The sequence below is a fragment of the Vidua macroura genome, chromosome 20 (genome assembly GCF_024509145.1).
Source record: "Vidua macroura isolate BioBank_ID:100142 chromosome 20, ASM2450914v1, whole genome shotgun sequence".
Classification (NCBI taxonomy): Eukaryota; Metazoa; Chordata; class Aves; order Passeriformes; family Viduidae; genus Vidua; species Vidua macroura.
The window spans coordinates 10,189,673-10,215,674 of NC_071590.1; the positions used below are offsets into that span (position 1 = coordinate 10,189,673).

At 56.1% G+C, this 26,002-nt stretch overlaps 2 protein-coding genes across 6 annotated transcripts in view; one reads left to right on the plus strand and one right to left on the minus strand.

Moving 5' to 3' along the window:
- The first annotated feature begins 6,454 nt into the window (after window positions 1-6,454).
- On the plus strand, window positions 6,455-17,470 carry DUSP14 (dual specificity phosphatase 14). Its single transcript, XM_053995918.1, has 3 exons — window positions 6,455-6,632; window positions 15,061-15,155; window positions 16,530-17,470. The coding sequence occupies exon 3, from the start codon at window positions 16,648-16,650 to the stop codon at window positions 17,242-17,244; it is 597 nt and encodes a 198-aa protein (XP_053851893.1). The 5' UTR covers window positions 6,455-6,632; window positions 15,061-15,155; window positions 16,530-16,647; the 3' UTR covers window positions 17,245-17,470.
- Window positions 17,471-19,667: 2,197 nt separating this feature from the next.
- Window positions 19,668-26,002, minus strand: part of SYNRG (synergin gamma) — a 36,001-nt gene continuing 29,666 nt past the window's right edge. For 4 of the 5 annotated variants that reach the window (XM_053995324.1, XM_053995323.1, XM_053995322.1 and 1 more), the window contains 3 exons: window positions 24,668-24,778; window positions 24,106-24,141; window positions 19,668-23,172 (listed from right to left, as the gene is read on the minus strand). In XM_053995324.1, coding sequence (XP_053851299.1) covers window positions 23,041-23,172; window positions 24,106-24,141; window positions 24,668-24,778 — 279 coding nt within the window. In that variant the 3' untranslated portion in view covers window positions 19,668-23,040. The remainder of the gene's footprint in view (window positions 23,173-24,105; window positions 24,142-24,667; window positions 24,779-26,002) is intronic. The other variant, XM_053995325.1, reaches the window with a different exon arrangement.

A 26,002-nucleotide genomic window follows, 5' to 3' on the forward strand; every position in this document is an offset into this window, starting at 1 on the left:
CATCCGCGTCCCAGGACTCGGAGTGAGGCTGTAAAGGTCACACAGCTGCCTGGATCTATATCCATCAGCTCCTCACCAGGAGAGAGGAGATGAACGCCCAGCAGCGGCCGTAGGGATGCAGCCACTGCATTTCCTAGCAAATATTACTATTTAAAGAAAAGCAGCAGTAATAAACGACGTGTTGAAGATTAAAGTCTAGAAATTGAGACTGGGGATGCTGAGGGAAAGGGCACAGTAAGCTGTAAAACCTTTGGGAATGTTTTTCCCACTTGTCTTTTAACATTAAACAGCCAAACTGCCTTTCTTTTACCCAGCCCTTCATGGGACTTGCACCCAAAGGCAGTAAAGGGGCCGAGGGCACTGGAACCACCCTGGGATCAGCCAGGGTTGGTTTTGGGGGGCCGCTGCTGTGGCTGGGGAACACCAGCCCTCGCTGCACCCCAGACTCACAGCTGGGGGATGCAGATCCTTAATTACAGACTCAGGTGGACATGGAACATTAAATATGGAACAAGGCTGGAGATGGGCACTTTGGGATGGTGGGACCTGCAGAATTGGTGACACCAGGGCCGGGGTGACGCGGGGAGGCTGCGGCTGCTCCAGCCCAGCAGGCTTAGTCACAGCACTGAGGTATGCACGGAATGAGTCTTCCCGGGGCTGTGTTATCCGCCTGTCATTAAAGCATCAGTGCTGGGGGTTTTTTTTGGGACTCACAGCTGCCGTCACCCCAGCAGCAAACGTGCTGGGCCCGCTGGTGACTCAGCCGGGGAGGAGGGGGCTGCCTGGAGCAGATCCCGGGGGCTCCCGCCGCCCCAGCACCGGCTCCTGCTCCCCACGGAGCGGATAACGCCGATAACAACGGCACACAAGGAGCCCTAGTTTTAGTGCCTGCTCAAATTCCCATCAGGAGGGGCCTGTGAAACCTAAACCGTCTCCCTGGGAGAAAACACCACACTGGAGCAGCAGCTTTTGAGCTGTGGTTAGAGAAACCCCAGGCTGCCGTCCTGGTGAGAAGGGAAAAGGGAAAAATCCAAACCACGTGGTGATGCCCCATAGTGATCTCTGGCCTTGCAGCAAACTGGCTGGGTGACCTTCCAGGAAAAGCCAGCATGGATTTATTAGTGACTGTGGAGAAAGCACACACAGTGGCACAGGCAAAGCACATTCCCACAGCCCTCCCCATGACTGGAGCTGATGGACAGTGCTGGGACTGAGCCCATCAGCAGCACCAGGCACACGAATTCCTGCAGCCCCCAGCCCACTGGGCTTCTTCCCACCTGCCTGCTACCCAGGGAGCTGAACACACTCCCACAGGGAGCCAGGCCACACATCCCAGCTGTGTGCTCTCACACCTGGCACAGCTGGGTTGGGACCATGTGGAACCCAACAAGGAGTAGGAAGAGCATGGGGAACACAGAGCAGCAGCTCAGAGCACACAGGTGTCCAGCATTTTGGGTCTCACGGAGTGGGAGCTGTTGGGCAATGCCTGCCCCACCGCAGGCTCTCCATGGCCACAAGCAAGGATTGTGAGCACCCTTTGCTCCAGGGAATGCACCCTGGAACTTCCTGAGCTCTCTGTACCATCACCAACATCTCATTTCTTTTGCAAAGCCTGTCTGGAAAGCCAATGTTTTATGAACCAGGCGCCAGCACTCCCCAATGGGAGTGAAATGGGAATGGATGGGAGCTCGGAGCACCTCATGCAGCGCTGGAGGGGCAGGCACTGCCAGAGCACCTCCAGGCCCAGCTCCCAGGGGATGTCTGGGGTCCCTGGGACGGGCCAGCCCCCAGCTCGGCTGTGCAGGAGGCAGGCGGTGCTGCCATGGGGCAGGAGCAGCTCCCTGGGGAGGCTGAGCTGCCAGGCCATGTCAGTGCCCAGCCCTCGCTCCCAGCCCAGCCCCGGGCTGCGGAGAGGGGGTCGGGGCAGGACACGGAGCATCCCCGAGGCACGCGGGGCACGGCCGCGGTTCACGTGTGGCTGCTCAGCTCCTGACTCAGCGGGCGAGCACCCGATGAAACTCACCCCACCCTCCCGAGACAAAGCGGCACCCTGGCACCCTGGCATCTCAGCGAGGGAGCTGCCAAAACACAGCCCACGCCGTGGGGTCCTGCACTACACAGCATCCCTGCATCCCTCTGCCTAGCGAGGGGCCGGTCAGTGCAATAAGGGCGCCCCAAATGCAACAAACACAAACAAACGGCAGCAGAGCTGCTCCTCCTGACCCTCTAGAGCCCACGGTCACCCACAGCCCATCAGAGGGAAAACTGGCCTTGGGGGACAGCACTTTCCTCCATGAGGCACCTGGGTGGCCAGGGGCAGGCAGGGATCCTGGCATGCAGGGCAGGGCACTGGGATTGCCCCGGTGCTGACTAAGCTTGTGGCACACGTGTGGCTCCCCACAGCCCAACACACCCGGGCTGTGGAAACACTGCCCATTTCACCCACTGGCCTCACGGATCAGAGCACCCCATGGATTTGGGAAGGGTGACACACCCTCACGGCCACATCCTGGCAGCCCCTCAGCCAAAATCCTCCTGCCCAGGGAGCTCGGATTGGAACACACTCCCCTTCTGCTCCTTGTGCCGCTGGGAAGCCAACAAAGCCCTGCTGTGCTTGAAATCCCTGCGGAGCTGTGACATCCCTGTGGAGCTGTGACATCCCTGCGGAGCTGTGACATCCCCGCGGAGCTGTGACAGCCCTGCCTCCCCAGCGAGGCCTCCGCTGACCCACATTCGGCCACCGAAGCCCCACCACGTGGTGACCCAAGCCCGGGCTTTGTTCTCGCCCATTAAGGAGCGCCTGCTCGGGGATCTCTGCTCCGGCTGTCGCCTCGCATCGAGCGCCAGGCGGCCGATGGCCCCGCGCCGGGATTTGTCCCCACAGGAGCATTCGCTGCCTCCCCTGGGTCCCTGCTGCCGTCAGGGAGGCGAGGAGGGGAAGGCAGCACCCCAAACCAGCCCCTCCAAGGCTCCCTCCGGCTGGGCTGGGGGTGCTGCCGGGTGCTCAGCGCCTGTCGCTCCACGCTCCGACCACCCTGGATGCAGCTGTTGCCCCCAAAACCAGGAGGTCCTAATCCCTGGGCTTTTTGCCTCACACAGGGACCTTTGTCTGCATCACACCGGTGCAGGTCGAAGGGGGGGAAGAGTAAACTCTGGTGTAGCCATGGAAACTGGGATGGATGGATGGAGGGATGGATGGATGGATGGATGGATGGATGGATGGATGGATGGATGATGGATGGATGGATGGATGGATGGATGGATGGATGGAGGGATGGATGGATGGATGGATGGATGGATGGAGGGATGGATGGATGATGGATGGATGGATGGATGGATGGATGGATGGATGATGGATGGATGGATGATGGATGGAGGGATGGATGGATGGATTGATGGATGGATGGATGGATGGATGGATGATGGATGGATGGATGGATGGATGGATGGATGGATGGATGATGGATGGATGGATGGATGGATGGATGGATGGATGATGGATGGATGATGGATGGATGGATGGATGGATGGATGGATGGATGGATGGAGGGATGGATGGATGGATGGATGATGGATGGATGGATGGATGGATGGATGGCAGTGCAGAAGGCAGCCTGCTCCCCCCTCGCAGCAGGACTGCGTGACCCTGAGCACACCCTGCACAGAGCAGGGGAACACCCGTGATTAAGATAATAGCCCTAATGACCAGCTAATGGCCCGTGGTCAGGCGCACCCTTCGGGAATGTGCCCGGGACCCACCGCGCTGTGCTCACCCCAGCACAGCCAGCGGGCATCTGCCAGGCTGGGCTGGGCTGGGGAAGGTGGGTTCACAGAGTCACGGAATAGCCACAAGGACCAGAGTCCAAGTCCTGACCCTCCCAAAGCCATCGCCCCCAAAGGCACCGCGGGGTCATCGGTCACCACTTGGAGCATCTTGGCCCTACACAGTCTTCAGAACTTTTCCAAGGGGGAAAACCTGTTCCACAACACGATGTCTGCCTTAGAGGAGAGCTGCTGCTGCCCCACACCCCCTGGGCTGTACAGGTGGGAGCTCAGGCTGCCTTCCCAGGTCTGGAGGTCCCACAGAGGCCCTGCAGACCCCCCTATGCCAGGGCAGAGAGTGGGCAGCTGCCCCAGAAAGCACCCAGTGCCTGACACCTCCCCTGTGCTCAGGAGCAAACCCTCGCAGTCCCGCCTGCCCCTCAAACATCCATCCTGGATAAAACAGCTCTTGGCAGGAGGGGGCTTGGCAGGACAGCAGCCCCCAGCTCCTGTGAATGAACCTCTGGCCAGAGCTGAGTGTGGGAAGGAGCTGACATTCCCTTTTAGCTTTGTTCCCTGCTGTGTCCCTCCTCTGTCCCACACCAAACACACATAAAGCTCCCGGCAGGGTGCAGGTTAAAAGCACGAGTTGCACCGGCATTAGAAACACCTTTGCAGTTGTGTGAGTAGTTAAAAACTGCCCAGGATGAGCAACTGGAGCTGTGCAAGAGCCTCATTCTCACTCAGTGGTGGTGAGGGGGAATGAGGGGTTTAGATTCTTGCACAGGGAATCCCACAGGCTGCCACTCAAAACCCATCTTCGTCTCTCCCTACGCTGCCCATGGCCAGTAAACACCACTCCAGGCTTGCACTGCCAGGGCTCCGAGCCCCCGGCCCAGGGACCCCAGCTCCAAGGGGGACACCCCGGGGGCTCAGCAGTCTCTCAGCTCCTCACAGACCCGGTGATCACCCGGGGATTTGTGTCTGCCCCTGCGATGGTGCAGCTCCAAGGAAGGCAGCAGAACTGATGCAACACGGAGGCAAAGCAAACCTTGAGCTTGGAGAGCCAGAACCCTCACATTTTCATTTTTTGGCCTTTTGAGGTTTTCTTAATTTGTCTATTTTTGTTCCTCGCCCACCTCCGCGCGGAGTGTGACGCGAGCCCTCGCTGGAGAGGCAGGGTTTTAAGGGAGAGCTCTGGCTGCTATAAAGCAGCGAGGTTCTTGGAAAAACAGCCTCTGGAGCAATAAACAGATTTGGAGCTGAGGGCTGTGAGGGACGGCTCCATCTGGGCTGCTGAGTCATGAAACCTGCCCGAGCGAGATACCAGCCGAGGGCTCGGGCTGGGGGAAGCTTCCTATGAGGGATTTGGGCTATTTCAGTCGGAGCGTGCGACAACAAAACCAGAAAGTGAACAAAGGCGGGCTGGGGTGGCCACGCTTCGCTCCAGCAGCCGCGGGGTTAAGGCAGAGGCTGCCCACCTCCTCCTCCTCCTCCTCCTCCCACCTCCTCCTCCTCCTCCTCTGCCAGTGCCAGCCTTGTCCCATGCCATGGTGGTGAGGCAGTGGGAGCAGAGCTTTCACCTCAGTCCCACAGTTTGCAGTCGAAAACAAACTCTCTGTCCCCTTTGCTGTGTGGATCCCCTAACCCATGGCATCCCTCCCTGGGGATCCCAGCCCGTGGCATCCCTCCTTGGGGATCCCAGCCCGTGGCATCTCTCCCTGGGAATCCCAGCCTGTGGCATCCCTCCATGGGGATCCCAGCCCGTGGCATCCCTCCTTGGGGATCCCAGCCCGTGGCATCCCTCCTTGGGGATCCCAGCTCGTGGCATTTCTCCTGGGGGATCCCAGCCCATGGCATCCCTCCATGGGGATCGCAGCCCGTGGTATCCCTCCTTGGGGACCTGAGCCCACCCTGCCCTGGGCCAGGGTCCAGCCTGGCCCCCAGGAGGCTGCCACAAGAAGCCCCAGGAGCCTCAGGACCACCTGACATTCCTTCACTGTGCTCCCAGTGTGGGGAGGAGCTGTGGCTTGGGATGCCCTGAGTCACAAAACCCAGGTTCCTTTCTCTCTCTCAGGGCTGGCCCCCTCCCCAGTGAGCACCCATCGAGCCGAGGGACTCTGGCACGTCCCCATCTCCGAAGGGACCCCACCTTGTCCCCACAGACACTGGCAGGGTCCCCACAGGGACACGGCACGTCCCATCCCTAACAAGGGATGTCCTGGGCCCTGCCACATCCCCACACGCTGTCCCATCCTCAAGGGGACCCTGCCACAGCCCCGTGCCCACAGCGACCACCTCTCCCTGCCAATGTCCCTTCACCGACTTCCACACATCCATCCCCACAGGGCACCTGGCACGTCCCCACCGGGATCCCCATTGTCTCCGTCCCCACAGCGACCCCGTCACGTCCCCACCGAAACCCCCACTCGTTTCCATCCCCACAGGGACCCCCACTCATCCCCACACAGAGTCACATCCCCCGGGACCCTGACGCGCCCCACAGCACACCCCGCTCTCCCCGTTCCCCACAGGCACCCCGTGTTTTCTCCACAGTGACCCTCAGCTGTCCCCGTCCCCACAGCGACCCCGTCATGTCCCCACCGGGAGCCCCCTTTGTCCCGTCCCCACAGGCCCCGCGGGCCCGGCGGCGGCGCCTTTAAGCGGGGCCGGTCTCCCGGAGCCCCCGCCCGGGGGCCGGGCCGGGCCGCCCCCCGTAGCCTGGTAACGGCGGCTCTGCGGGCGGGGGCGGCCCCGGCAGCCGCGGTCAGGTGGCACCGCCGAGACGGAGCCGGCCGAGCACGATAAAAGTCCCGGCCCGCCGCCGCCACGGCCGCGAGGGAGCGCGGAGCCGCCGCCCGGGAGCCATGGTAGGGACGGGCCGGGCCGGGCCGGGCCGGGCCGGGCCGGGCGGGGGGAGCCGGGGCGCTGGGGCTGGGGGCCCCGCTGTGTTCGCTGTCCCCAGCCCGCCTACGGTGCCTCCGGAGGGGCCCCCGGCGGGCGGGACGGGACTTGGGGAGGTTCGGATCCCCGCCGGGCTCAGGGTACCGGGGCCGTGCCGTGGGACAGCGGCCCCGCCGCGGCGGGACGGGGCAGCGGCGGCGCTGCCGGGGCTGCCCCAAGGAGCGGGACGCGGCAGGGAACGCGGTGGCCGCTGCTCAGAGCGGGGGGCACCTCCGAGCTGCACCACAGCAGCCGCGGGCACGGCTCCGGGGGCTTCCTCGACGTGTAGCCAGCCCCACCACGGGCTGTGCTGTAACAGGGCTCCATCCCTGCATCCTGCCGTCGGCACCCATTCCCGGCTCAGCACCCACCTCTGGCTCCTGCCCTCGGCACCCCCTGCTCAGCATCCTTCCCTGGATCCTGCCCTTGCACTCCTGCTCTGGGAATCCTTCCCTGGATCCTGCCCTCGGCACCCTCAGCTCAGCATCCTTCCCTGATCCTGCCCTTGCACTCCTGCTCTGGGAATCCTTCCCTGGATCCTGCCCTCGGCACCCCCAGCTCAGCATCCTTCCCTGGATCCTGCCCTTGCACTCCTGCTCTGGGCATCCTTCCCTGATCCTGCCCTTGCACTCCTGCTCTGGGCTCCCATCCCTGGCTCCTGCCCTGGCTCCCATCCCTGGCTCCTGCCCTCCACACCCCCAGCTCCCAGGGCTCCCCGGTGCCCCCAAGCCCCGGCGGGTGCCTGCAGCTGCCCGGCCTCACATCCAGCCCGGTTGCATGCACGGCCCTTGACTCAGCTCCGGAGCAGCTGCTTTGAGCAACACCGGTAATCAATGAGTGGCATTTGGCTGTAGGGAGATGGGGCAGGATTATAACCTGTTCGACTGGGCAGCAAATGAGCCTTTTATTCTGGAGGTTCGAGTGTTGGCAGATGCCTTAATATCATGTTGCAAGTTCAGTTTATCCCTAATGCCCCTGCCTCAGGAATGGTGGAGGATTAGCACTGACAAAACAGTTTTCCCTTACCATACACCGGATCAGCTGCCCCTGCTCTGGCAGGGACTGGATTCCTCCCCCAGGCCTTGCTGTAAACCTTGGTGTTTGCTGTGTTCCCGGTGGTTGGGACGGGCTCTGTGGCACTCTGGTTCCCAAGGAATGAGAAGGAAGGATCCCTAATTTGGGGGACACGTGCTGTTCCCCGCTGGCACAGAGATCTGCTGCCACGACTTGGCTGACGTGACCCTGGTGAACGTCAGGGGAGCAGTAATGCAGCAGGTTTTAATCGATTTGTGCCTGGAAGGTGTGAACGTGCAGCTCTGCCTGTCCTTCCTGCCCTCGAGGGCTCGCCTGGGTCCTGGACAGGGACACGGACATATCCCGGGTTCCTTCAGGAACAAATCCCGGGGATTTCATCCGAGCCCTCGCTGCGGGGTCTGCTCTGGGCTCTGGCACTGCTTCCTCGTTGGTCAGGGCAAGATGGAAATTTGCATGGCTTAATTCAATACCTGATCCCAGCTGGAATCTCGGAGCTGGAAAGCCGGAGAGCTCACGCTGCTCTAGTGCTAGAAACGTTCAGGGTGTGTGGGGGGGAATCTTCTGCTCCATGGGAGGGAGGAAAGGGATGCAGAGCTGCCACAAAGAAGTCTCAGGTCTCTGCTCTGGGAGCCAGAACCAGCTTTGTCCCACGGAACCAGCCACCTGCACGCCTGGGCATGCAGGAAAAGGCTGGGAATGAGGAGTGGGGAAAAGGCACCTGGGCAGGGCAGTGGGGCCTGGGAGCAGCACACACTGACCCCACCACAGCCATCTACTACAGGCTGTTCACCAGAGAAGCCTTCCAGGCTTCCTGCCACCACTGCAGGACTTTCCTTCCAGGGTGGTTTTCCCTAGAAGGGAGGGATAACACCTCAAAGCAGGCACGGGAGCTTCTCCCAGCCCTTCCTCTCCAGGTACACAGCCCTCAGCACACACACACCCATTTATCACTTCAAAAAGGACACTCTGAGCAGCCATAACCTGCTGAGAGGGCTCTGGCATTTGGAAATAGCTGAGGAATCTCTGAACAGGAGTCCCAGCTCCCTGGATGCTCGGGAATAAGGCCAGGAGCTGGGAGGCAAAGGCACTGCCCACCCTTCCCAGGGCACCTGTAGTGCAGGCAGTGCGTGGGCTCAGCTCACACAGCTACTGCCCTGCTTTAAAAATAGTATAAAATGATAATAACCAGGCAGGTTTGGGGTTCCCAGCAGGAAGGATCAACAGGTGCTGCCACAGGCCAGGCGGGTCAGGGTTCCCAGGCCAATGCGAATTAATTCTCATTTATTTTCACCATCCCACCCTGCAGTGTGGGGGGGGTCTGCAGGTCCCTCCCTTCGGGGGGGGCAGGAGTCCTTCATGGAGGACATGTGAATTTGCACAGCATCCCTGGAAAAGAGAATTCCCCCCAGCCTGGAGCAGCCAGAGCGACCTCCTGGGAGCCGAGGGGTGCTCACAGGGGAAGCTCCACGTGCAAACTCCATCTCCCCCTAACTGATTAAGATTGGCCTCTCTTCCTGTTACCCGACACAACCCCAGGGATGTGCTCAGAGCTGACCTCACTCCTTACAGCTGCCGCGGGCACATCCCTCTGCTCCCACCCTTGCCCAGCCAGCCCCTGCCCGGCCTTGGGAAGCGTGGGGAAGGCGTGGGCAGCCCCTGCCCGCCGGGAATGCCTCCGGAGGGGAATGTGTCACCATCAGGTTCACCAGCTTTGAGCCCCCCTGAGAAGGCAGGCAGCTGAGAGCATGCAGCAGTTGGCACTGCCCCTGGAAAAGGCCCGGGTGAGGCCAGCGTGGAGGCACCGGACTGTTTCCAGGACACGTTGCAGTGAATTTGCAGCTGCCTTCAATTTTATGGGCTCTGGGGTGGGCTGGGGCAGAGCCCCACGAGCAGCAGGCACAGCCCTGGGCCCGGCGGGGTCACACACGAGCAAACACACCAGGTCCCTGTGTTTTGTTCTGCTAACAGGGAAGAGATTGTGTCCCTCCTGTCAGCTGTGACTGCGCAGGGCACGGCTCCGGGAAAAACAAGGCTCCATCTTGCAGCACCCCGGAAGCCAGAGCCAGGCGTGGGTCTGCTCCCTGAATGTGCCCCCCCCTGCTCTCCATCCACGTCTCCCGGGGTCACACTTGGACACAGGGAGCAGGGGATGGAGCTTTCCTAAACTCCACCTGCAATCCAGATGCCATCAGCTGGCGCTGGAATAATCTGTGGTGCTCCAGAAGAGGCGGTATCACCATTGGGGGCTGGAAAACAGCCCCCAGTGCTCAGCCGAGTAGGGAACTGATGCTGCACGCAACAGTCTCATCTCGTTCGTGCCTCCTCACAGCTCACTTCTGGTTTTAAAAGCATTTCACGTGCCTCCCAGGAGTTTTTTAAGCAGGATGCAGGTGGCCACGGCACTGCTCCGTGCTGGGGGAGCCCCGTGCCCCCGCGGCGCTCTCCCAGCGAGCAGCACACGGAGCCCGTGGCTCTGAAAGCACAGACGTGGCGTTTGAAAGAAAGATGGTTTGTTTTCCTTGCATCAAATCCTCTCGCTGCTTGCCGAGGGAGGCTTGTCCTCAGAGCAGAGCAAGGATTTATAAATCCTTGCCCCAGGTCGTGCCCGCTGCCCGTCTCGCTCCGTCCCTGCGGCCGGGAGCTCTCCCTGTGGCCAGAGGTTTGGCTGGCAGCTGGCAGGATCCTGCTGGAGAGGGAGCAGTGCCTGTTCCTGCTGTGGAAGGGGGTGGCTGCATGGATCACAGGGTGACAGGGATCACAGCGTGGCCGTGGGCAGCGCCGCTGTCACAGGAGTTGGTGGCAGTGGGAATTGAGATGCTGCTGAGCTGCTGCCCTGCCTGGCAGCCTGGGACTCTGCCCGTGGTGCCAAGTGGCATCCTCAGATGAGTCCTTGCAAAAACATCGCCGCCCATTTTTCCTGCTGGGAGAATTGGCAATCAGGGAGTGATTTTGGCTGGCAGAGCACTCAGACACTGCTCAGCTGGGCACCTCGGGCTGGGTTAGAGTCACCACCCCTGAGCCTGGTGCCAGCCCGAGGCTCGGTGCTGCCATGTGGGAGCAGAGCCTGGCTGTGGAGCGAGGGTGGCTCATCCTCAGCAGAGGCAGGAGGCAGCGGGTGAGCCTTGCCAAGCCCTGGCCTCACCAAGGGCACCCCGCTGGTGCCAGCAGGAGGGACACAGGAGTGTCAGCTGTCACCCCTCTGAAGGCAGCAGGCTGGGACAGGCTCCTGAGGGATTGCCAGCCCTGCAGCCCGGGGAGCTGCCTCGGCTCCGGGAGCAGCCTGCATTCCAGGCACGGGGGGCAGGCAGGACTCTGTGCTTGCAGGCAGGACTAAACTGCTTGATCTGGGGTCGCTGAGCTTCCCAGGAGAGCCCGGGACTGGTTGCAGGGTGCCTTGTTGTGCGTTTGGGGCATGATTCCCCTTGTTGTGGATCCTCTGGGAAGTTACTGGTGTGTTCTGGCAAGCGCGGGGACCCAGCTGTGCTGAGAGCTGCACAAGCAGCCAGGCCTGCTCAGAGCTCCGGGCAGACAGATTATTATCTTGATTTAACATCTGACAGCTCCCATCCTGCTCCGAGAGGCCAGCCCGGGCTGCCAGCAGAATCAGTCGGGGGTTGGTCACAGCATCCTCCGGCTCAGCCCAGATCACCCTGCCTGCTCCCCTTCCTCCTTTCCCATTCCAAACCCCAGCCACTCGACCTGTCCATGGTGAGGATGTGCTGATGGCTCTGACCCACGCGGGAGGAGCCTGTAATGGCTCCAGGAGCACAACCAAAGGCAGGAGAGCAGAGCCAAGGGCTGGGAAGAGGAGCCGGCGGCTCCCACTCGTTCTCTCCCCTCCCGGCTCTGCTTTGGGCTCCCTGGGACTCAGCAAAAGCAAGCCCTGACCCCAGAATGGCTGCAGTTTGTGCTGTCTGCTGAAATTTATTTGAAATGCCACTCTTCAGGACCATTTCTGAAGCAATTTGCTGTTCAGCCTGGCTGGGAAGAGCCCTGAGCAGGCTCGTTCATTCAGCGCCTGCGATATTGACTCTTCTCTTTACTGCAGGATTAGAGAGCATTTGTCATCTCCAAAATGAATAACTTTTCCTCTCCTGGGAGGGGGGAGAAGCCTTGCCTCAGTACTGACATTTTGCACACCCAGCCCACAAACCTGCTTCAAATCCCAGATGATGATCTGGGAATTAAACCAGGGGCTTCAGTGTCTCTGTTCCAAGAGCAGAGCAGGGCCCACCCTGCATTAAACCCACACTCCAGAGGGAGAGAAGCCTGGGGGAGCTCTCACCTGCCCAGGTACCAGCCCCATGGTTGTGTTCCTGCCACACAACCCAACAGAAACTCAAGTGCCTCAGGGATGAGCCACAGCCTCAGCTCTCAAGGCAGAGGAGCTGCGTTAACAAACAAACAAACAAACCCTTAAAAATCAGAGCAAACCACCCGGCAGCACCAGAATAAGAAGGCAGAAGCTCAGACTTGCCAACTCATTGTCTAGAGCCCGACCAGTTCTCCCTCCTGTCCTGGAGATCACAGTACTCAACTCACAAACTCACCCTGTTTGTCATTTGAGCTTCCAGAGGTGTTTTCAAGTCTTTCTCAGGAGGTCCAGGAACCAGCAATGCTTTCCCGTGGGAATTTCAGCCTTTGTTAACAGGACTGCGTTCCCAGGAATGAAAACAAGAGAAACAAACTCCAGCTGTTGCAGGATTTGGCAGAGCAGAGCCACGAGCGTTGCCGGCAGCAACCTTTCCAAGGGGCTGCACCACAAAACACCAACCTCGGCATCGGGATTGCTGCATTGCTTTGGAGATCCTCTTACCTGGAAAGGAGCTGCTCTGGGGCCAGGAGATCCAGCCCAGGTGGGATACAGCCAGCCTTCCACGGGAGCAGCTACCCAGGCTAGGCACTGCCCCTTCTCCTGAGACCGGGGAAGCACGAAGCTCAGCCTGGAGGCACACCTGAAAGCTGTGGAGAGCTGGTGGGTGCAGGATGAGATCCAGGTTGGATGGGGCTGGAGAAGTGTCCTCTCGCCATAAACCTGAGGATGGTGCTGGCCAGGAGCGCTGGGAAAGGACCTGGAGGCTTTGAGGAGCAGAGTGTTCTCCAGGCTGTAATTAGCCACTGGCTTCCCCCACCCCTGATTATGCAGAGGAGGGAAATGGCAGAACCCACCAGTCTGTCAGGGAGGGAGGAGGCAGCTCCAGTCCTGCCCCCTGCCACCCCAGGGACCCCCTGCCACCCCACGGGGCACTGTCTGGGCTCTGCACGTGGGCAAGACCAAGGCACAGTCTGGAAAGGGATTTACTGTGGGTCAGGGCTGCTGCAAGATTAATTAATTCGTTAACTGGAGTCAGCCCAGAAAAAGGAGGATGTGATGGCAGGAACACCTGGTTGCCACCGGCCCACTGCCAGCCAGTCTTCTCCCAAAGGGCCATCTGCACCCTCTGGGGATGTCAGCCCTTTGCAGGACACTCCAGTGACATTCCAGCTCCTTTGGAGAGCACTTCCAGTGCTGCTTTAGTGACAGTTCTGGATCCAGCCCTTGGACAGGCTCCAGCACCCCGGGGCACCGGCTTTGGGCTATGCCAGCACTCAGAAACCCCAACCAAGGAGCAGTGGGAGAAGAGATGGGGTTTTTATTTCACGTGAGGTGGTGCACCCTGGCTGTACCTGGCAGTGCAGAGGCTGAAGGGGCAGCCGGTGCCCCTCCCTGTGCCCTGCCAGGAGCCTCTTGTGCCATCAGCCTTCCCAGGCACAGCCACGCCGGGCTGTGCGAGTGCTTTGTTCCATCTTCGGCGATTTTCTCCTTTTTTTTCCTGCACTCAGCAGCGCCTGGCAAGAGGCTTTTCATTCCTTTTCTCTTCCTCTGCCCCAGCACAATGGCGGGAATGGCTGCGCGAAGAGCAACAGTGTTGGATTACAGCGGGATAACGCGGGTGTGCTGGGAGAGGCAAAGGGACTCTCACGGGAGCAAAGCAGGGGACTTTGGGCTGGGCAGAGGGGACGCAGGGCTGCAGCCCTGGGGACAGATGAAGGCTCACACCTGCGAGCCTGGGGAAGCTCCCGATCTCAGCCGGAGCCGCTGCCAGCCCAGGCAGACGAGCCCCTTCCATTCCCAGCTCCCTGCACGCCAGCAGCTGCTCAGCCTGGTGTGTGTGGGCAGCAGCGTGGCTCTGTCACATGCCTGAGCCAGCACGGCGCAGCCGGTGGCATCCCAGCCAGCTCCCGCTGCGAGCGCAGCACGGGAGGGGACGCGGCAGCGGGTGCCCTGGTGGCTGTCCCCCAGCGCCGGGCACCATCAGCCCCCAGGCACGTGGATTGTGGGCATAGCAGCCTTATCTCCCGCTGCAAGAATGAGATTCTCCTCAAAATATTCCGTCCTCCTGGCTGAGAGCTGCTCTGGATCGGGGGGGGAGCTGTGCCGGCCATTGCGAGCCCCGGGGATGTCCTGTGTACCTGGGGTGTAACAGGGTGGACGGAGCAGCTGTGGCTGCCCCTGGGTCCCTGGAGGTGTCCAAGGCCAGGCTGGATGGGGCTTGGAGCCACCTGGGATGGGATGGGATGGGATGGGATGGGATGGGATGGGATGGGATGGGATGGGATGGGATGAGATGAGCAGGTGTTTATCCGGCAGCCCCAGAGTTTGCAGAGCGAGCCCAGCCTGTCACATGCAAATCCCCGGATAAGTTCCTGCCTGCAAACAGGAACCACTTTATGGAAAGCAGCAGAGCCCTTCCCAAACCGCCTCAGGAGCACTCTGGCTCCCCCGGGAGCAGCTGGAGGCTCTGCCTTGCTCAGGGCAGCTTTGGGGTGGCACTGCTCTCACCCAGCAGCGTTTCCCAGGTGATTCACCTCCACTCTGGGGGCTTCCAGAAAAGGAAGGGGATGCTGGCCCCATCCTCAGCTTTTCAGGAGCACGGTGCTGTGGCTCTGGCATCAGCTCTGCCCCTTCCCATTCCCAGGAACAGGGGGTCTCCAGTGGGTGGCTTGGGCACCATCAGAAGGACACAGACCTGCCCCAGCTGTCTGGGCCTGGGCAGATGCTAAAGGAGACAATAGAGCAAATTAATTACTTAAGTGACTTAATTTTTTTTCGAGCCATGACTTCTGTGCCAGGCTCAGATTCCTCTGGGCTCACCATGATTTTGAGTGCCGTGTTGGCAGGAATTGGTGACATTGTGGTGTTGGCAGCAAGCGCCACCCTGAGTCCTCAGTCTCTGTGTGGGGAAGCCGTGGCCCTCCCTCCCAGTTCTTGGACACCCACCTATACTGTTAGAGTGCAGTGCAGACCCCAGTACAATCCGTGCTCTTTTGTCTCCCCAGCTCAGCGTTGGACACACTCTCTGAGCCATCCCAGCCTCAGCAGCCCAGAGCGCCGCGGTGCCGTCCGTGACTTAGAGCAGGACTTTTTACTAAGTGTAAGTGCCCAAACCCTTTGCATTGTCAGTAAGAGCTGCTTGAGAGCAGGGATTTCCCCTGCTCAAAGAACTTTATTCCTCTGAAGAAACACACCTTTCCTTGCTGCTCCAGCTGGGTGACTGCAGTGGGGGGAAGCTGGGCACTCGTAGCTGCAGCAAAAACCTTGTTGGGGCAGGAACTTTTGCAGCTTTAGGTCCACAGCTTCAGGAGCTGCTCAGTAGCTGCCCAGGGAAGAGCTACGGAGGAGGCCACGTTATGCTCATTAAGTTTCTGTACCACAGAGCCAGGAATCCACTGGCAGCACCACCAGCCACTGCTGGGACCTGCGGGTGCTTCCCAGAGCATGACATGAGGGCAGACAGCTGAGGGCTGGGGAAGCCACAGCCCTTTAAAGGACCCTCTTAACATAATTAGGAATTGCTGGAGGGACAGATTCCTGTCCCCAAGGCCCTGAGCATCCCCCAAGTCCCCTCAGCTCTGCCAGTGCCACCAGGGTGGGCTCAGAGGTACCTGGGCAGGGACTCCCCAGCCTGCACAGAGTGGAGCCTTTCCCATGCCCTTCTCCAAACAGAGAACACACAAACTGGCAAATTATTGATACTCCAGGGCTCAACCCCTCGCCTGCAGCTTCTCCCCTGGCTTTGGAGGCGCCCCAAAGGAGCAGGGGGAGTCAGAGCAGGGACCCTCCAGGCCCGTGTGGCTCTCGTGGGTGATGCCAGGCCTCGGCAGAGCGTGTCTCTCTGCCAAGCATTAGACAGGCATTGAAGCAGGACAAGAGCCTCCCCTGTCCCAGCCTCTGCTCTTGGGTTTTACTCCCAGCTTCTGACATAACCAGGTCACTCTTTCCACACTTCCCCTGCTTCCGTGAGAGCCAATGACTGATGGGGATGGACGTGACTCACCGCCTTTCCTAATGAGCGATTTTCCTCTGTTTATGTGCTTTGGCGGGGCCTTTCCTGCACCTAAAAAGGAGAAGGGTGGCACTGGGGAGAAGGCAGGGTGCTGGAAATTGCTGGCATCTGCTGTTCCTCACCATCCCTTTGAACTGTGGCCAGCTGTGAAGCTGCTGCGTTTAAGTATGGAAAAGGTGTAGCTCATCCTCCACGTGCTGCTCCGGGTGAGATGCTGTCCGGGCCCACAGGTAAACCCTTGGCGAGTAATTGGCGTTAATTAGGCTGGAAGATTTTTTTTTTGTTGCTATCTGTCCAGGCAGCGCCTGGGGGACAGCAGTGACGAGCACTGTGAGCCCAGCCCCACATTCCCCACGGAGCTTTGCCAGGCCGCAGCAGGGCGAGCTGGGCTTTCCTGTTGCCTGGCACAGACGCAGGTGAGGGACGGCTCCCCGCTCACGTGGCCTCACTTGTGTTTTGCAGTGACTAAGCAGTGGGAGCTCTCGCTGTCCTGCCGCCACCAGGCCAGACAATCCCTCCCTTGGCTGCAGATCCCCTTGGCTCTCTTCCCATAATGGAAGCCTGAGTGCCAAGATCCTCCATGACCTCCAGAAGCCACAACTCCCTGCCGAGAACTCTGATGGCTCCGCGAATGCTCTCCGAAGGTGCCCTGGGGGGCATCGCTCAGATCACGCCCTCGCTGTACCTGAGCCGGGGCAGCGTCGCCTCCAACCGGCACCTGCTGCTGTCCCGGGGCATCACCTGCATCATCAACGCCACCATCGAGATCCCCAACTTCAACTGGCCCCAGTTTGAGTACGTGAAAGTGCCTTTGGCTGACATGCCCAACGCCCCCATCTCGCTGTACTTCGACAGCGTGGCCGACAAGATCCACAGCGTGGCGCGGAAGCACGGCGCCACGCTGGTGCACTGCGCCGCCGGCGTCAGCAGGTCGGCCACGCTCTGCATCGCCTTCCTCATGAAGTACCACAAGGTCTCCCTCTTCGAGGCCTACAACTGGGTCAAGTCGCGGCGCCCCGTGATCCGGCCCAACGTGGGCTTCTGGAGGCAGCTGATAGACTACGAGAGGAAGCTCTTTGGGAAGACCACGGTTAAAATGGTACAGACACCCTATGGCATCATCCCAGACGTTTACGAGAGAGAGAGGAGACCCCTGATGCCTTACTGGGGAATTTAACGGGACTGCAGACGGGAAGCACAACAGAAGGGACGCGCTGTTCCTGGAGACGTTCCCTTCTCCTTCCACGGCCAACTTTGGTTCTTTACCATACAGCAGAACCTCAGTTCTCACCTCACTAACCCGCAAGGCCAACGATTCCCTTCAAAGCATTTTTCTCTATGGGGATTTCCCATCTGCATCTCTGATTTAGCAAAACCAAGTCTCATTATAAGTTTATTCCTTCCATAAAGCCTCCGTCTTTTTTTCTTTTTTTTTTTTTTTTTTTTTTTTAGTCAAGTTTATTAGGATCCTCCGAGGAAGGGCCTAAGAGGCACTGGGCAGAGTGGATGACCCAAGTGCGCTTTGTGCCGCAGTAGTAGCCTGGATATTTTGTTCTAGCTTGTTTGCTTCCTTGCAAAACCCTGTAGTGGCTCAGGAGCAGCACCAGCGAGGCCCTGCTCCACAGCAGCAGGTTTTCCAAGCACCAGGGAGGCAGGAATACAGGGGCTGTGGTGCTAGTGCTGGTGTTTTCTTTAACATCCGTAGTGACTCTCAGTATATAGTGTTTGAGATCTTTAGTCAGCTCTTAATCGTATTCAAAGTTAGGGGGAAAAAAAAGGGAAAAAAACCAATCAAACAAACAAGATTGAATCAGTCCGTGTCGGCCACGAGTAAAATAAAAATTGAGCAATTCAAATCAAATAAATACAAGATCCTTTTTCACTCATTCCATGCCAGGGCAATAGTCTTGGAATACACTTCAACTACTGGAAAATGCTGGTGTGTTTTGTGGGTGGAAAGTTGACAGATCTTGTCCAGATGTGGCTCGAGGCAGAAGCGAGAGGGTTGAAGCCACTGGGCAGCCAAAGAGACGCTCAGGAATGTGTGCAGGGCCCTGCCCGGGCTGGGCTGTGTGTGCCAGCATCCCTGCAGCCAGCCCAGCCCTGGGACAGGGTGAATCCCCTGGGCTCCTCAGCTGGGCTGTGCCAGCATCCCTGCAGCCAGCCCAGCCCTGGGACAGGGTGAATCCCCTGGGCTCCTCAGCTCTGGCTCTGCTCTGGACCTGCCTTAGCCCATTCCTGCCTCTCTCCATTCCGTCCTCGAGGTTATGCTGCATTCCAGGGTTGCTCCTCTCTGTCCCCAGGGTGGGTGACAGAGGCCTGGCCTCGCTCAGAGTGTGCCGGGAGCGACTCCAGCCCCAGCCCTTCCCTGGGAGAAGCCTTCTCGTGGCTCCAGGGGCAGGGACTGTGTGGAGGCAGGGTCACTTCCCTGGAGTGTGACTGGAGCCCAGGAGAGCCCCGCTCCTGAGGAGGCACCAGAGTTTCTGTTGCCTCTGGAGGAGGAGCAGGCAGATTGCTGCGATCGCTGTCTGATTTAAATGAGATTCTATACTTGTAAAAAAAAAATTAAAAAAATCAATAAAGATTAAACCAGAACATGTGTTGGTCTCCTGTTCCAAACTGTGCTAATGGAGCTCCAGCAGCAGCCTAAGGCCCAGCAGTGCCTTTAAACCATGGTGGCTGAAGGATGTTTTCTCTGGCTTTTCCAGATGAGTTTTGCCCCACTGAAATAAAGGTGATGTTTGCCATCAGCTGCTCCCAGCTCAGGTTCCATGGCTGGACCTCAGTTCCAGTGGCAGGCAGACACGGGAGACTCATCTCCCAAATTTATCAGGAATTAAACTTCAACCAGGGAAATGGTAAGCGAGGAACTAGAGAGTGAAAATCAAGATTAATCACTGGTCTGGAGATGTTCCAACACATGACATTTTAAAAAACTGAACACTTAAAAAAACTGAAATCTGCTCACAAAATTAAACTTTACCTAAAAATGGGCAAAGTCGGGTTTTAACAGCATTTTTTGTATAAAAGAAGGGAAGGGTAAAAATTCTCCCCTTTGAATTATTCTTTAGATTTTATGCACACACTGCCTGAGGACTGAGGGGAGAGGGAGATGCTGATCTTCAGCCAAGAAGGCACCAAAGGCTGGCTTTAAACACAAGGGAAAGTTAGACCTATAAAAAGTGAAATTGCCTAATAAAACACATGAGGCAACAATTCACCTGAAATCCCCATTCAAGGTTATATTACAGCCTTAGTGCTTGTGGGGATTTCACTGCAAAAGCTCCTCTTGTATCCACTACAGCAAAGATTTTACACAAGTGTTTTCCCCCTCAAAAATCCATTTTTTTTCTCCATTCTCAAATGTAGAGCAACCAAAGAAAAGAGAGCCCTGGTTTAGCTTGGATTGCTGTGAGCACACCCACTGGCTTTGAGAGGAACACCCCTTCTCCTGCTCCCCACAGGCTTTTCCAAATGGTATCTTAATTGTCTGAAAAATATTTTATATCTTCCACTATTTGGTGAGACACCTTCCCCATCCCAGCCACAGAGCAGGTTTCTTTTACATTACAATATAAATATTTCAGCTTCCCAGGCTGGTCAGATATGAAACGAGCTTTTTATTGAACACCAGGTTTGAATCTCAACAGAGGATTTATAAATCATTGCAGGAATTAAGGGAGTAAACAAGGTACTAAAGTCAATTAATAACACTTATTCTCACTGGATTTAAAATATCAGCAGCAACTCCAGCACAGCACAAACCCAAATAATCACAAAACCACTTCTGGAAGAAAAATAACATTTGCCCAGAGGGCAGGAGAAGAATCACAATACAAAGAGAAGTTTTCTGATTGCTCTTCTTCATAAAATTATGACATTCCTATTTTAACATTGAGAACTGGAATTAAATACAGGTGCAGAATTAAATCCAAAGCAGCAGTTTGTACAATAGCAGCTTTTATTGGAAAGGCAGGTTTTGTTTCAAGTTTATGATTCCCAGTGCAGCTGACAGGACATGAGCTCCTGCTCAGCCTTGGGCTGAACCTCACCCTCACCCCACAGCCTGCAGGGATTTCAGGGAAGGAGCTGCTCCCACCAAACCCAGCCAGGAGGAAAAGTCCTTGGAATGAATGGTGAGTGCAGGAGGTGACAGTGCCCAGGGCACAGGTGACCTCCCAGGGGCTGCAGGGAGGCCAAACACCAGGAGGGAGGGGCAGGGGAGAGGCTGGAGCAGCTGCCAGGGCAGGGGAGCACCAGGAACACAACGGGGTTAAGCCATAAATACATTAAATAACCGAGCAAATAATTCCTCAGAACTCCAAATGTACACAAAGAGACAGAAACCCCACTCCCCACAGGTCACGCCAAGGCAGCCCCTTTTATTTATCTACACATAGATAAAAAAACCAAAGAAAATCTCGTTTCTCTTTTCCAGTGAGAGAATCCATGCAGGAAAAGGAGTTACAGGTCTGAAATTGGACACAAGCAAAGGGAAGGCAGCGGGGGAAGGTGGGCTGTGACAATCCTGTCACCTTGGATACAGCTTGGAAGGACACTGGGCTTTGGCTGGCAACAACATCCGAGAGGATGCTGAATGCTCCAGTGAGTCATTGGAATGACTGGGATCTGCAGCTGATCCTCCTTGTGCGATGCCTTTATCCAGGGGATCTCCATGAAACCCTCCCTGTGTTCCCATGGCTGAAGCTGCTGGAGCAGAGCCCTTCCTGCCCCACAAGGGCAGGGATGGTGCCTGCTGCTGTCCCTGCTGTGGGGGCAGGAGAGCAGCAGTGTCACCCTTCAGTGAGCTCTGCTGCAGCTGGAATTGTGAACGTCCATTCCTTTTTTTATGGGCCAAAAGAGACGCTGGCTGCAGCTCAGAGAGGGGCTCACCTGGTAACAGGCACAGAAAAGCCAGCATGGAAGATGCTCCTGTGACAATGCTTTAAATTTCACACCATGGCCTCTTAATTGTGGCATTTTCTTTAAACTGGGGGAAGAAATTCCTCTCTAGCAAAGTGCTGGGGAGCTGTGGTGGCTGACAGTAAACTCCCTTTTCCCAGTACAGCATTCCCTCAGCACCAGCCTCTCCCAGCCACTGGAGAATACCTGCCAGTGGCTCCCTGCCCCCAGACTCCTGTGGGAACACTGGTGAGGGGCACAGCAGCCTCACAGTGCTGCAAAACAAGGGCTGTGGGCACGAGCTGTGGTGCTGGAGCTCTCTCCCACCTAATAAATGAAAGGCAGAGAAGCAAGGAGTTGTTTCCCTGCTTTTTTTGGTAATTACTGGGCAGGACGTGGGAGGCACAGCACGGGAAATCTGCCTCTGGATCAGCTGGAGCTGGAGGCACACGGTGCTTTATTTCATGAATGAGCTAATTTGAGGCAGCAAGGAGATTTATGGTAATTGGTGTAAGGAAGGAGCCAGACACCTCTGAGCCAAGATTCTTTCATTTGGGCTAATTAATAGTTTTGTATAACTAAGCCTGTTTGTTTTTGAAATACAAAGCATCGTTTTCCTCATTGTAGTTTCTGTTTCAGCAAATAACCACAGGTCAGTGTCAGGTACTTGTAATGGGGGCAGGATTAACTTGGAGAAGCTGTTGAGCTCTCTGGAGGAAAGGAACAGATCTGAGAGACTAAGCCAAAGAATTAAGGAGAAAGTTGCACCCTATGGATTTACACCCCACTTCATTCCCTGCAGACCTAGACAGGGCCCTGGGATGTCTCTTTTAACACCATGAAGCTCCCCCAGGTTTAAAATCCTGTAAGCAGCACTCCATTGACTGCACTGGCCTCTGGATATTGGATCTGAAGCACGAACCAGGTACTTTAGATGTACAGGTAATATTTAGTGAGAGTCTGTGACACAAACCTGTCCAGAGAGGCACCTACAAAAGCCACCAACCAGCAGGGACACAATGCCTGCTTCAAACACAGCTTGCTGAGACCACCAAATTCCAGGGTTAAATCCCTTTGGGTGTTAAATCCCACTCCCTGCTGCAGGAGCCAGGGGCCACCTTGTGCTGCCAGCTCTGAGTCACAGGAACACGTTGCTACAGGTAGCAGCAGACTGCAGGATTAACACACAGCCATCCCATCCCATCAGGAACAGCATCTCCACAGCCAAAAAAGGGAAGGAATCTCCACAGCAGCAGATGTGCTGCATCAGCAGAGTCCAGCTTTCAGCAGTGCTGCAGCCACACAGCTCCCAAAAGGTCAGGAGAGACAAAACCCTGCCTGGAGCTCAGGACAAATCCAGGGAAGTTTGTCTGTATTTACAACAAAGACTGTGAGTTTTGAACTCCAGCTGCCTGCACTACAGAATCCACACAGCACAGGGAAAATTACAGCAGTTTTCCAGTCCTCACCTTCCAGCACTAACCAGTTCTGCATCCAGCACAACTTCCAGCACAGAGCAGTGGAAGCACAAACACCCAGCAGCTTCTCCTCCTGAGTCAATAATTCATTCTGCCTGGATGCTGCTGTGACTCATGTGCTGTGATACCACAGCAGCAAATACTTAAAGAACATCAAGGTCTGTTTCCCAAAAACGTTAAAGATTTGCTTGCAAATGCAGACTTCAAGTATTTAAGTGGTTGCTTCTATGCAAATCAGCCCAGCATTCCAGGTTCTCTGGGAAGCTCCATGCTGGCCTCTCCCAGGTTTATGACATGGTTACCAGGCTGCTTTTACACAGGATAACGTTTTCATCTTCAGAAAGACTGAAATGCCACTTCTTTTTTTTTTTTTTTTTTGCCATACTACATACTTTCCAGTTATTCCTGAAACCTTGGCCATTACAAGTGAATTCTTCACCACCTGTAACAGTGGCTTTAACCCGTTGATTTTTGGACCAAAAATCAGCCCCAAAGGTTTCAAGCCCTGACCCCAGCTGCAGCCTCTCCACCAGAGCAGTCACCCCAAGTCCTGCACGGTGAGACCCAAAGCTCCACCTGCAGTGCAGCTGCTCTCAGAGCAGGTCTGGCAGGATGAGACCGGGGGGTTTGGGCTCCACGCAGTTGATCCAGAAGTTGGCACAGCTGGCGTGGTACTGGTGCCCTCCATATGCCAGCTTGAAGTTATCTGTCTCGGAATTAAAGGCCTGCAAGAAGAATTGAAACAAGTGTGACAGCCTGATCCCCTCCAGGCTCTAAACCCAGAGTGGGAAACAGCACAGGACTCTCCCCTGAGCACTGCACCCCATCAACCCCTTTTGATTTCAGCTGCAGGTGGACAAAACCTTCAGCCATCACAGCTGAGCCAACCTACACCTGCAGGAAGGGAGCCCTGGCCTGAGCCCTGGCAGCTCACTCACCTTGCTCCCTGCATCTTCTGGTTCTGTTCCACCTCCCTACTGCAGGAGAAGCTTGTCCTGCTTGCCAGCAGACAGCTCCTGCATTTATTTCCCTGGCTCCAGCCTGGCTGTGGGTTAGGCAGGTGCAATTCTTGCTATTAGTGTTATTTCAGGTAGAATTTGATCTACTTCCTCCTGTTAATTGAAGCTGCTTTACAATAGGAGCCTCTGAGCGTGTGAAGCCATGAACAGGCTGAAACCACCTCGCTGTTTGTTGCTAGGAGATATTTTCCAATGCCTCACAGCTCCCTGTTTAAAAAAAAAATAACCCAGCCCTGCTCTCCACACCCTGGATTTCCTGCAGAGATTTCTAAAAATGCCACTGCCTGCTACACAAAGCCAAAAGTCAATATTTCTAGCACAAAGCCCCTGAAATCCCCCCTCTCTTGCTACAGACACCCAGGCAGCACAAATTCAGGGACTCGGGGATTTTTCTACCACACAACAGAAGGAGCACAAAACCAGAGAGCTGGGCACAAGGTACAGGCATGCAGACAGACAGGGGGAGGCTCTGGAGCATGTTAGTTGATCAGATCAAGAGTTAACGGCCACAAAACATGACTGGAGAAGAGGATTAATGATTGGTACAACTGAGAATGACAGCTGAGAGCCCATGAGCAGCTCAGCCTTCCACACTCAGGAAGAATGAGTCCAGAAAGAATGTTTTTTACAGAGTCATACTTTTTTGGGAAGTTCTTCCACAGGTTTCTCTTCTTTCTGAAATAACGTTGAAACCAAAAAAAGTCAGGAAAAGTGCCTCTAGTTTTAACTGGTTGGCACAACTCTGCACATGTCCTGGGAGTCCCTCCCAGCTCTGTTCATGGCAACAGTCCCCTCTGGTGAGCCATTTCGTGAAGAAAAAGTCATTAAAAGATGTTTATTTGTTAAAAAAGTATGTATTTTTCAATCTTAGTATCTCTGTTTCTTGCCCATTACCAACAATTAAACTCAACCCTTTCTCCACATCTGTGTCACACCAAAGCCCAAGGAACACTGGACATGCCATTATACTGAGACCCATCTACAGGTCTGAGTTTAGAAATTATAACCATGAATATTTTTTTCAGTACACCCATCCCTGGAAGTGTCCAAGGGCAGGCTGGGACAGTGGGAGGTGTCCCTGCCATGGCTCAGGGGGCACTGGATGGGCTTTAAGGTCCCTTCCAACCCAAACCAGGCTGGGATGCTACAAATGGAAGCCCAAAGTGTGAATTCAGAAGGAGTTCAAGCACCACACACTTACTTTGCTTCTGGAATCCACGTTTAGGAGACACACTCCACAGGCAAGGTCCTGGGCATTTTTAATCCCGGGGCGCAGCATACAGGAAGAGAAATCCAGGGAGTTTTCATCTGGCTAAAGAGAGGAGACAGGAACTTTTGGGCATTTTCAGTGCCTGAGAAAGTTTCATGATAAGAATTACTGAGCACCAAGAGGCAGCATGTCACGTGGCATGGCAGGGTGACAACCAGCAGAGCTGTCAGGATGGATTTGCCATCTCCACCAGCTCCAATTTATAACACTCAAAGTCTTTAAAAAGGCCTCAGCTACCAAGGAAGGAACCCTTGAGCTGCACAGCCCCACATCCAAAGGGGAAGGAGCACTGGGAACTGGGGGAAGGCAAAGAGAGGATCTGCAGGTGTTTGTGCAGGTGTTTGTGCTGGCTCTCCCAGCCAGCCTGGGGAGGTGGCTGCAGCAGGGCTCATTGTCCTGGTACTGCCTCAGCAAGAAAGGGCAGCTGGTTTTCTCTTTTTGGGTTGTTTTTTTTTTTTTTTTTTTTGACCCTACAATATGGCAGAGCAGCACAAAATGGGATATTAAGGTTAACCAAACCATGGAATTCAGGCCACCAGCCACACACAAGCTCAGGTTAAAGACAGGCAAAGGGTGGGAGAATAAGCCTGTAAATAATGAATTATTGTGTCACTTTTCCAGTACTTAACCTCACATTTCAGCCACAGGATAAATGATCAATTAAAGCAATGCACAAAGATGATACAAAACTGTTCAAGTTTTTCACTGAAGATAGTAATGCAAATAAAAACAATGACTAGAAATGCAAGAAGCTTAAAAAAGGGTGTGATCCCAGGCCATGTGTGTCTTAATCCACACTGTGGGTATGCTGCTCATGCTGCCCTGCTGAATGGCTGGAGAGAAACTGGAATCCTGAAAAAAAACACACTTTAAACTCTAAGTAGATCAATCAAATTAATAAAGGCACTCTAATATTTGTTTACCAAATGCATGAGTGAAGCAAATGAGAAGGTCATCCTGCAATTTGCTGTGAAAAACCACAAGGCTGTGCATAAAATTACCTTGTAACAAAATCCTTTAAAAGATAAAATTAACCTTTCCAAGCCATGCCTGGGAGCTGGAATCCTTCTCTGCAGTTAATTGGCACCTCTGCAGCATTTAGGAGAAGTGTGGGTTCCACCCTCCCCGTGAACCCCGTGGGCAAGGGAGGCAAGAACAGGGGGGATCTGGAGAATCACAGGAGGCACGAGTCCCTCTGGACTCTGTGTGCATGTGAGAAGTCCCTGTTTGCAGTCCCTGCTTCACCTTCAGCTGGAGCTACGAGCC